The sequence below is a fragment of the Lissotriton helveticus genome, chromosome 4_1 (genome assembly GCF_964261635.1).
Source record: "Lissotriton helveticus chromosome 4_1, aLisHel1.1, whole genome shotgun sequence".
Classification (NCBI taxonomy): domain Eukaryota; kingdom Metazoa; phylum Chordata; class Amphibia; order Caudata; family Salamandridae; genus Lissotriton; species Lissotriton helveticus.
In genome coordinates this window covers 86,900,988-86,913,151 of record NC_136063.1, presented here as the reverse complement: position 1 = coordinate 86,913,151, position 12,164 = coordinate 86,900,988, and the positions used below count along the sequence as shown (strand labels likewise).

At 42.3% G+C, this 12,164-nt stretch overlaps 1 protein-coding gene across 1 annotated transcript in view; it reads left to right on the top strand.

Annotated features, from left to right (window-relative positions):
* The first annotated feature begins 322 nt into the window (after positions 1–322).
* The window catches only part of LOC144827941 (E3 ubiquitin-protein ligase TRIM39-like), a 218,548-nt gene continuing 206,706 nt past the window's right edge, over positions 323–12,164 (top strand). Inside the window, exon 1 of the mRNA XM_078686106.1 lies at positions 323–736. Coding sequence (XP_078542232.1) covers positions 323–736 — 414 coding nt within the window. The remainder of the gene's footprint in view (positions 737–12,164) is intronic.

Below are 12,164 nucleotides of genomic sequence, written 5' to 3'. Positions count from 1 at the left end.
ATCATTAGGACAAAAAACTCCGTGCGACCTGAACTAGAAAGTTCCAGCACAAGGAAGGAGACACACAGACTTCGCACTTTAGAGAGAACCAGAAAGAGCCATCACACACAGGAGGAGGAGGGGACACACAGACACCCCAGTTTACACAGAGTACGAGGAAGAGCCAGCATACACAGTAGTAGACACACAGACGCCCCCACTTTACACAGAACATTGAACCAGGAAGTCCCAGCACACACACAGGAGGAGGAGACACACAGACGCTCCCACTTTACAAACAGAGAAACGAAACTTAACTTTACCTTTCTGCATTTCTGGGATCATGGCTGCAGCAGCTCAGCTCACGAATCTCATAGATGAGGCCACTTGTTCCATCTGTTTTAAATATTTCACTGATCCAGTGTTCACAAACTGTGGACACACCTTCTGCCGTTCCTGCATCACTCAGAGCCGGGAGGGAAGAGATGTCAACTTTCCCTGTCCGCAGTGCAGAGAAATATCAACAGGGAGAAGCCTCCGACCCAACAGGCAACTCGGAAACATTGTGGAAATGGTAAAACAGCTTCACCTGCCCCACGTGGAGTCCCCACGGGAGAATCTGTGCGAGAAACACGAGGAGAAACTGAGGTTGTTCTGTGGCGAGGATCAGACGCTCATCTGTGTTGTGTGCGACAGATCCGAGGAGCACAGGGCTCACTCAGTGACTCCCATAGAGGAAGCTGCCCAAGAGTACAAGGTATGTGTGCAGGATATGGGATCACAAGTGACGTCATTCTTTGAGACTCAAAGAGAAGGCTGCAGAGGAGTACAAGGTGTGTGTGAGGTTGTTATGGGATCACAAGTGACGTCACTCCTTGAGACTCAGAAGCTGCAGAGGAGAACAAGGTACGTGTGCGGGTGTTATGGGATCACAAGTGACGTCATTCTTTGAGACTCAAAGGGAAGGCTGCTTAGGAGTACAAGGTGTGTGTGAGGTTGTTATGGGATCACAAGTGACGTCACTCCTTGAGACTCAGAAGCTGCAGAGGAGTACAGGGTATGTGTGAGGCTGTTATGGGATCACAGATGGAGCCAGTCCTTGAGTAATTTAGGGGAGCAGACCCGGCTCTAGAGGTTGGGCCAGGTGGGCCAGGCCTACCCAAGGAAGTGCCCCCCCCGCCCCCCAAGGCCATTCTGACCTGGAAATCCAGGGTTGTTGTTTTATCCCAAATGGTCACCAATTGTGTAAGACTACACTGATAAGGCTGTCCAAGAGTAGAAAGGTTTGTCACAGTCCTGGGATCACAAGTCCCACACATTGAACCCCGTAGAGGCTGCAAAGCTCGGTCTATGGTGTGACCGAAGGCCGCTCTGGTGCCGGCGGGTGGTGTAAAGTGGGTGTAGAGGCAGCAAAGCATGTATATCTAGTGGCTGAACTCAATTATGCAATGTGAAACCAGAAAACATGGGGTGAATCCTGGCTTCTCCACGTGACCACATTGTATGACCCTGGGCAATTGTTTTATTTCAATTTTCCTCTTTTTTCTTCGTTATGACATGGAAGAGGAGGTCGAAATACATGACTTCAGGATGCATGCTGTACAAAACCATCTGCTGTGCTTGCGTGCAATCACATTCAAATAGCTTTATTCGACAAATATGTCATAAAAGCACAACATATACATTACAACATACAGTTTAAAATGTATAAATATTCTGAACCTAAAAACGTTTTAAGAAGATATTAAACATTGAAAAACTGCCGAATAAAGTGAATCTAAAAAAATTATTATTATAATTTTTAAAAAACTATTTCATACAATCACATTAAGCCCCAAGCATTTCATGCTTCCTATTCATAACTTGTAGTACAGGGTAACATTAAAACTAAGAATCAATTGAATGGACCTAGGAAAACACCCTGGATCGGATAGACCAGGCCCAACCTACGAACGTGAACATTGCAATTGCTATTGGTGGCGTTGGAACCGTAGTAGGGACTCTCAACGCCTCTTCGTGCCTTCTAAAGCCTAATCGCTTGCAGATAGGTATGACCCACATAGCACGAGGTTTCTTTATTAGTGGGCAAAAGAACAACAGGTGACTGACCGTTTCTTCTCTATCTTGGCACCGTGGACATACATTCTCAGTAGTCCCTGTCCATTTGCTGGTGAATGTCCTAACAGGTAGGGACCCACCCTCAGCTGAAAGTACAACTTCCTATCAAGGGGTTTCTCAATGATGTCCCAATACTGTTCTAAAGCAGGCCTTATCTTAAATTCTAGGAACCGGCCTAACAAGTGCTTTACTGAACCACTAGAACATACTGTTACCATTACCACATCCCAGTACATCTCCTTCAAAATCTTCTTTGACGGAAAAGGAGCGTTGCGGGGGTCGTCCTATAGATCTCTCAGGCCTAAATTCACCAACAACGACCTAATCTCTCTCAAGCATTTAACCTTATGGAAGCGATCTGCATCCATTACATCTTTGAGCCCCTTTGCATAATTTGCGAGTTCTAATCACTAATGGCAGAGTGGGGTGGGGGGCTTGAACCTTTCTAAATTCATGTTTGAAAGCCATCACTTAAAAAATAAATACTTCTGAATGCACTGTTATAATTTGATTTACTAAGGTGAAATGGTTTCACAGGACAATGGAATACACTTTTCGAATTTTAAAAACACTATTGTATTTTTTACAAGTTTGCTATCTTTAAAAATTAAGATGTTCCTAAAGTTAAGGGCAAGTTATTTTCTTTTCCTGATTGTAAATAACCTTTAAATAAGTGCTTGTTGTGTGTGTGTGTGTGAGTGTGTGTGTATACATATATATATATATATTTTTTTTTCATGTTAGTGCTGAGTCGAGTAAACAGCATCCCAGGGCTGGTGCCCATTGGGCCTTATGTACAGGTCAGGAGGGCCGCAGGTGGCACACAGCCGTTCTTTAAGTATCACTGGTCTGGAGGAATACAGAAACAACTCGCTATACTGCAAGGTACCATAGAGAACTCTGCACACTGTGTTAACCCCATAGGATAGGCTTAACAAGATAACAAGTGATGGTATGTCTGTCACATGTCTATCACCTTGAGCCTCACAGAAGATGCTGCAGAAGTGTACAAAGTGCGTCTGTGGGTGTACAGTGTTTACCAGTGAGGTCACTCGGTGAGTCCCACAAAGAAGGCTGCAAAGAATGACAAGTTTTGTGCTGAGATGACTAGAAATACATGGCAATCCTAAGATTCCATGGAGAGGGGTGACATAGATCACAAGGTTTGTGTGTGGGTGTTCAGGATTCATAAATGAAGAGACACTTTGTGAGTTCATACAGGAGGCTGCAGAAGAGCATAAGGTGTGTCTGCAGGGGTTCAGGGACCACTCATTGCATTCTTAAGACTACAGAGAAAGGTCGCCCAAGGGCAGAAAAGCACATGTGTCACAGCCTTGGGGTCACGAGGCCCACACCCCGAGTTCCATAGAAGAGGCTGCAGAAGAGCGCAAGGTATGATTGTCATAGACCTGGAATCACACATCCCACACCTCAAGTCTCAGAGGCACATCTGCAGGATGCCCAAGAGTACACAGAATGTCTGTGGGTGTCCCGGGATCCAGAGTGGATTGAGAAGAAGGCCCAAGACTCGTGTCTCTGAAGGCTTTGGTGTCTCGAGCACTGCTCTGGGATGTATTAAGAAGGTGATCCAAGCCTGTATGGTTTGTGTGCATGTCCCAGGATTTCAAGCACTGTGAGTGCTTAGAGGTTTAACGCGGTTCTGCCTGCTCTATAGAGAAGGAGGCCTGAGACAGCACAATATGTCTACCTCAAGCGGTGTTCTGTGCTCCGTAGAGATGGAGGCCTGAGAGTACACAATATGTCTACCTCAAGCGGTGCTCTGTGCTCCATAGAGAAGGAGGCCCGAGAGTACGCAGTATGTCTGCGGGTGTGCAGGGATATCACCTCGAGGGGTGCTGCGGGCTCTGTAGTGCAGGGAATGCAGATGTGCACAGTGTGTCTGTGAGTGTTCAGGGATCTCAAGCATTATTGGTTCTATAGCGAAGGATGCCCCAAGAGTACATTGTGTGTCTGCGTGTGTTCAGGGGCCTTGAGGGGTGCTGTGGTCTCTGTAGTACACGGGATGCAGATGTGCACAGTATGTCTGGGAGTGTTCAAGCATCTCGAGCTCTGTGGGCTCTATAGCGAAAGAGACCCAAGAGTACTCACAGGGCCTGATTTAGAGTTTGGCTGATGGGGTTACTCCATCATAAATGAGACGGGTATCGCGTCCCATGATATCCTATGGGATTCGTAATACGGCGCACAGGATATCCGTCACGTATGCGACGGAGTAACCTGTCTGCCAACCTCTAAATCTTGCTCTAGATCTGTTCCGGGATCTCGGAGAGTTCTGTGGCTCTATCCAGTGAGAGTGCCAGGAGTACAACTTACATCTGTTATGTTATTTTAATTTGTACCGCGCACAGATACCCACAAGTGTCCCCGGCGCAAAGCCTTAATAAAGAAAACAAGCATTTGCAATGCAATAGGTCTTGCATTAGGATGGTTTGAGCCATTGGTATTGTAAATGACAAATTTGTTATTTGTGTGTTGGTTTTGAAAATAGCGAAATCAATAGCATTGCCAATAGTTATAACTTTCGAAAATGTGACACCTATAGCATTTGTAATGCAATATGTGTTGTATTTACGTGACTTAGATGTATTGATATTACAAATAACAATGGCTTTTAATTTTTTTAAATAATTAATACTTAAAAGTTATTGTAACTTAGAATAGCAATAGCTTAAACTTTTGTAAATACCTTTTGTGAAGATTATGTTCAGTGTATTTTATTGTGACGAATATCCAAGAACAGAAGTGAAATATTAACATCTTTTTGTGACATTTGTAATAAAGCTTGAAACATTGAGAGAACATACTTGAACCAGTTGTTGTTGAATGGTTGCACAGATTGATGCTGTGGTGGCGCTGAGTGATGCTGTGGTGGTGCTGAGTGATGCTGTGGTGATGCACTAGAGTGAGGGCGATAGATAGCTAGAGGGAGGGCGATAGATAGCTAGAGGGAGGGGGATAGATAGAGTGAGGGCGATACATAGAGTGAGGATGATAGATAGATTGATAGATTTAGGGGCGATAGATAGGGGGAGGGTGATAGATAGAGTGAGGGCGGTAGAGGGCAATAGATTGATAGATAGAGTGAGGGCGATAGATAGATAGACAAAGTGAGGGCGATAGATAGATAGATAGATAGATAGATAGATAGATAGATAGATAGATAGACAGATAGATAGACAGATCGATAGATAGCTAGATAGATAGATAGTGTAATTATGTGGCGTGTAATTATGTGGCACTGAGTAGTATTTGGAGTGTATGTTGCGTTGAGCGCAGTGTAAATATGTAGCGTATAATTATGTGACACAGAGTGGTATTTGGAGTGTATGTTGCATTGAGTGCAGTGTAATTATGTGGCATGTAATTATGTGGCACTGAGTGTTATTTGGAGTGTATGTTGCATTGAGTGCAGTGTAATTATGTGGCGTGTAATTATGTGGCACTGAGTGGTATTTGGAGAGTATGTTGCATTGAGTGCAGTGTAATTATGTGGTGTGTAATGTGGCACTGAGTGGTATTTGGAGTGCATGTTGCATTGAGTGCAGTGTAATTATGTGGCGTGTAATTATGTGGCACTGAGTGGTATTTGGAGTGCGAATGATAGCTGTGCATAGCTTCTTAATATTAGCATTCATCAATTGTATATGTATTTGCAAATAAGATATATCACATTTGCCAATTATGTCATACTGTGTAAATGAATCAACTGTTTATAAATGCATGGATTCCACGTAAAATGTAGATCTGCTTAACATCCACTGGTTTGCGTTCACAGGCAAGTAGATAGTGTATATGTCATTTAGATATGAATGAATATGTCGCATACATATATTTAGATAGCAAAGACTGTATCTCAACTTTGACTCTAATAAAAGCAATGTTCGCTTTTACATGGGGAATATTATATTGATGTGAAATCACTCCTTATGATGTCACTTTTATGACATCACTGAGTGTGATGTCATTGTAAACTGCATATGTTAATTACTCCCCCTCCAAGTTTTGGGGGAATTGCGCTTCAGCGGCATAGCCAGTGTGTCATGGGTGCTGGTGCAAGGAAGAAACCCCCCAGGCTGCTCTTTGAGTTATAAAATGCAGCAATAATCAGGGTTCAGTGGGCCTCTCAGGCCTCTGGGCTCTGGTGCCACTGCACCTGCTGCACCAGTGTCCGTTACCCCCCCCTGTTGTGCCAAGAATGGGGTTGCCTAATTATTTAGACTGCATCAACATGCTCCCCAGCTGCAACCTGATTAAGCAAACAGAGGTGCCGGTGAAGGAAATAACCGAACGTACTGGGATTATACTTTCCATTGCCCTTCTGACTGACCCGAGGAAAATGGACTCCTCGTGCGTTGAATAACTTGTACCTATAAGATTCTTCTGTGCACCTCTTCAGTGCAGACCGGCCATGGCCCTCATTACAAGTGGTGTTATCTCCATGTCCAACCTGCCAATATTTCTGGGGGAAAATACGGCTTATGTGCAGTAAGAACCAACATTTTAATGTTACTCCTCAAGAGCTTGTGATAGGCGATAATTATTGAACTGGATAAAATACTGAGCAACTCGGTGTTGATTGTTATGCCCTCCAATTGCGAACAACTCGTATGAGGGCCTTTGCAGAGAAAATCAAAGGAAACGTACACGCTCTCAGCATTCTCTCTTGAAATTGCTGTGAAAATGTGGGTGAATTTAGTAATATGTAGCATGTAGAATGGCTGTACTGTAGTCCGTGTCTGTAACGTGTGATGTAAACTGAGAATTTGTATGCTCGGGTGTCTTGGAAAAGAGATTGCGTTTCAGATATATTTTACTTGTCTGGGGTTTTTCACAGTAACCGAAGTACTGTCTCCCGGTGTTATGTATTATTTAGGACCCTATTGTAAGTTTCCCTATTATATATTATATAGGTATAAATCACCATATCCTTATATAGGCAAAGAAATCATAACCATATTTAGGCATAGCTCATGCAGTCTAAAGACGGCAGGGCTACTTCTCCTAGTTCCGAAAATCCACACCGATTTCTTAGAAAAACCCGCCTTCAGCAGTCAGGGACTGATTTATCCAAGTTTTCAAAGAACTGAGACTCTTTGATGACGTTATTATGTCCAACCATATACGTCAAACCCGGCACCTTCCAGGTATAAATAGGCCCACATTTGCCTAAGCAAACACACAGTAGTTTGGATCAGTTCGACTATCTACTTGCTCGACGCAGCCTGCTGCAGCAAGTGCCGAAGGAAGCCGACCCTCCAGCAGACGCACTGAGAGAGACACTGTCTTTTCTCCTGCCGAGAAATCGAGCTCCAGTGTTTCCAAGCTGCCCATGCGGGTTGCTGGGAAATTGAGTCCCAAGACCACCCTTCTTCATTCTAAACTAAGGTACGGAGCTGATTAGACCCTTGGAGAAATCTTGGACAGGTTCTTGGCAAAAAGAATACTACATTTATGCTACACCTCACTTACTTCTTCCCTCGTACTAAGGTTAGATACACTGGGGTAGGCGTATTTTAGATGCACCAGTTGAGTACTTTTGGCCCCTTTTATTTGTGTATGTATTTATCTATGGTTTGGGAACCATACAATGCTCTTACAGTATTATTTTATTCTACTATTTATACTGTATGCATTATATTTTACAACCAGTGTTACAATTGTAGCAGTTCATTTCTTATGCTTGAGAAAGAAGACGGTTCAATAAATCCTTCAATTGAAAACGCCTGTCTTTCTACTTTCTCTGCACCTCTGGTGAAACGAAGCATGCACGATTGACTGAGTGAAATATCGATCTATTGTTTCCACGACTCTGAAGATCAGTTTTATCTTGGGGAATCAAAGTTGTCATGTTTATGCGGTTGTCAGAAACTAATCCCTTCTTGTGAATTCGAGAAAGTTTCTAGTGACCTCTGAGCTAGCTGGCACACACAATTAAGTTTAGAATATTCGGTAGAGACCTAGTCAACCTCAGTCCTACGTCTAAACTACAGGATATACTATTCCAATGCGCAGAGCCTATTGGGAATATAGGAACTACACTACATAGCACCCAACTTTTGGTAAGGCACTCATTTAACGCTAGACACTGGAGTAACTCATTCGTGCTTTTCACAGAGACCTTTTTTTCCCGAAAATACTCCAATAGATGTCTGGAGTGGGTATAAGGATAAAATATCTGCCTTAAACTGAGTAGGACGAAAAATCCTATGTATTAGTTTTTGGTTTGTTCAACGTTGAAGGATACAGTGTTCCAAAATATTGTGCACCTTATCTTTATTTCCTTGAAACTTGCTCTGCAAAGCTTCTTAACAAAATGTCTGAAGAAAATAATCCCGGAGAAAGTAGAGCTGCAAGAACTGCAGCCCAACCAAATTTTCACATTACAGGGTTTCAACAAAATGACCCGGATGCTATAATCATCCCAGAAAATGAAAACTCATAAATAATGGAGTATCATCGATAGGTGGTAAAGTAATATTTGTGATAGAGGCCCATGAATATCGGCAGACAGAGGTATTCTATTCATGGATTGACTTTCCACAAGCAAATCCAGTAACACATGAGTTCCACTACTATAAAATGGAGGAACCTCCAGCGGAATAAATTCCTTTCGAGGACGTTGAAATTCCACTAACTTACCAAGAGCATCAGCTCTGGTTTAATGGCGCCTTACAACATCAAAATCACATTACCAGGCTTGGTCCACTAGGTAGACCAGGAGCTACATGGCCGGTACTAGCCAGCTATAAACCACATCCTAACATCGAAAGAATGACTGATGTAGAACTGTTAGCTCAGCTAAAATAATTAATAAAATACATAGACAATTGGTACAATATGTCATGCGGACCTTAACAGTCCAACCAGCTGTAAGAATTCCACAGCACACCCCTCATCAGGGGAACACAAACAAAATCACACCACAGACAATACAGTCAGTCATTGGTAAATTTCCCGCAAAATGGGAACAAATTCCATTCTGGTTAGCCCAGAAAATTACTCAAATAGAGGCAGTATTTCCCAATAGTACACCTCATGAGAAACATAGGATTCTAACAATCTGTTTACCAATGTGGATTGCACCACACGTAGAGGACTGTGACACTTGGGGTACAGTCTTTGCTTCAATCTACACAAAAACACATGGTGTACCGTCTATGGCGGTAATACCAGAAGTTCTGAGAAAGATTCAAAATGAATACGGTCCAGAACCAGCCTTAAATCTTGGTATGAAATTACTGAAAGATTTCAAACAGGTCTCGGCTATACTATTAGCCAACATTAAAGGCGAAGCAGCATCTGTGACAATCCGCCAAAAGCTAAAAGAAACAGATTTTACTGAGCAACCGTATAAGCTTGCAAGAATTATTGACAAATCCTATGAAGAACTAGGAAGAGATAGTTTGGGAGGGAAACCAGTTAAACCTAAACTAACAGAAAATCCTGAAAAAGTTTTTATCAAAAGCAATCTAACTACTCCTAAAAAGAAATGGGAATACCCTAAACAAACACTTCCTAAAAAGAAGCGTTCTCCGTCCAGAGGTAGATCTCCTCAAAAGGAGCACTCTGAGTAGAGATATAACCTTAGAAATAGGGATAATATAAGAAACCTGATAGATATCAAGATACTGATACACGTTCCTCTTCCTCTCGTACCTTTCAGACTTCCTAGTAGAAATCAGAAAGAAGAGGACGGTCAGAACAAAAAGAAGAACGTGTGATCAACACAGACGATCAACACAATCCAAAAAATAAGAAAACTCAATTCTCCAAAAAGAAGGTAGCAAGTATTAAAATCAGACATGCTGAGGAGCTTGAGGATACAACTCAAGAACGGGGAGTGGGCCCAGATAATGCTGGACAGCGCAGCAGAGGTCACCATAGCTCGCAGGATCCTGAAGGATTATCTGGAGACAGTGGATCTGAATGAATGCATTCAGGTTGAAACTGTCGACACCAGGGTTAGTGTACACCACAAGTTATATGAAGTAACACTCCGAATAGAGGGGGAAAAAAACTAGAAAAATAAAAGCACTCTTTTGGGAAAAACTATCTAAGGGTTATGACATCCTTCTAGCTGAAAAAGACTGGCCGCCTGAATTTGTCAGGGAGTGCCCACATGGCGAAGAAAACATTATGTCAGCCTTCTTTAATAATATTCCTATTCATAAAAAATATACTTATGCTCCAGCATTATATAAAAATCATGTGGGATGGGACAAGGATTCTCCTCTCCACAACATCCAGTTAAAAAAATCAACCTACTGCTCAGAGGCAGTATCCAGTAAAGCAAGGAGCTAAAAAGCAAGTCAGGGAGATCTTATATCAACTTGAATACCAAGGGGTGATTGAAACATGCACCTCGTCAATGAACAATCCTTTGTTTCCTGTCTCCAAACCAGACAATACATAACATCTAGTTTTGGATTACAGACATTTAAACTCTTGTTGCAAAACATTTGCAGTACAAAATTCACACAGTGCAGCAATAATGAAAAATATCATTTGGAAAAAAAAAACTACCTTAGATATTTCAAACGGTTTCTTCTGTCAAAACATTGCACCAGAAAGCAGGCACTTGCCCGCCTTCTCAATAATGGGTACACAACAACACTTCTGTCGTCTCCCCCATGGATCCAAGAAAAGTCCAGGATTATTTTCAGCCAGAGTAACAGAGTTACTGCAAATGTTTGATGATGAGGCACTATCTTATGTTGATGACATCTATCTTACAGATGATGGTTTAGACAAGCTCTTGACCAGGGTGAACACCATAATACTTGGATTCGCCTCTGAGGGGTATAAATTCAATTTTAAGAAATCAAGATTGCCCACCTCAAAGTCCTATTCTTAGGGTAGGAACTTTCGCGTGAAGGCAAAAGCCTGGCATCAAACTTTTAAGAAAAATGTGCACTTCTCCAAACTCCAAAAACACTGAAAAACCTACAGTCGATTTTACGATTCCTAAACTTTGGAAGAACTTACATTCTGAATTACGCAGAAAGGGTTAAACTTCTCTACGAAGTAATCCAACCTGATTTCAAACCAACCAATTGGACTCAAAAACACACAGAAATTTTGTATTCAGTGCAAACAGACGTGTGAGCAACAAAACACTTACAAACTCGCGACAATGTACGCGACCTTGTGATTCGAATCATCCCAGGGAGATGTAGATTCACATACCTAACCTTTAACGAAGGTGAAAAGGTACCAATAGCTTACAAGTCACACTTGTACACACAAGCTGAAATGAAATTCACTTCAACAGAAAAAATTCTGACAGCGGTTCAGACTGCTGTTGCAAGGGAGAGAGCCCTCGCACAGGGTAAAGACATTAAAATCGTTACACCTGTAACTGCCTTAGAGGCAATGACAAAGGCAAGCATTCCAAATGCAAAAGCTCTACATCCTAGATGGATACAATGGGTTAATTCTCTTGCTGCAACAGATGTTGAATACGTTTTTGACCCTTACTTGAAGACACAAGAATTTTTCCAATACGAACAAGAATGTCCTCTGCTGAATGAAATTCTACCTCTAGAACATTATGGCTGTATAATATATACAGATGGATCAGCACAACCTGCGATTGGGGCTAAACAAGTGCTGCGTGCACGATTGTTAAAGGTCCCTGGCACAATGGTAAATTCAGATCTATGGTAACAAAAACTCAATCTCTCGGAGACTGTACAGCTCAGCGAGCTGAACTACAGGCTTTCAAGATGGCGCTTGAAAATACCGATTGCGAATTCCCCACACTCATACAATGAATATCTGCAGACCTGGGTTCAAAATGGTTTTAAAAATACAAAAGGTGGCACAATCAAGCATAAAAAGCTTTGGGGACAAGTAGTTCTTTTGCAGAAAGAACTACAAAAGACTCACGTGATTCATACACTGAATCATCGGCATGATGGCGTTCCCGTTGAAGGGAATTCATTGGCTGATGCAGCCGCGAAGGCAGCTGTGCAAACTGCTTCCGTAGCTGCTATTACTCATTCAACAAGCATTTACAATGCAATGGTCTCAGCATTTTTAAAATT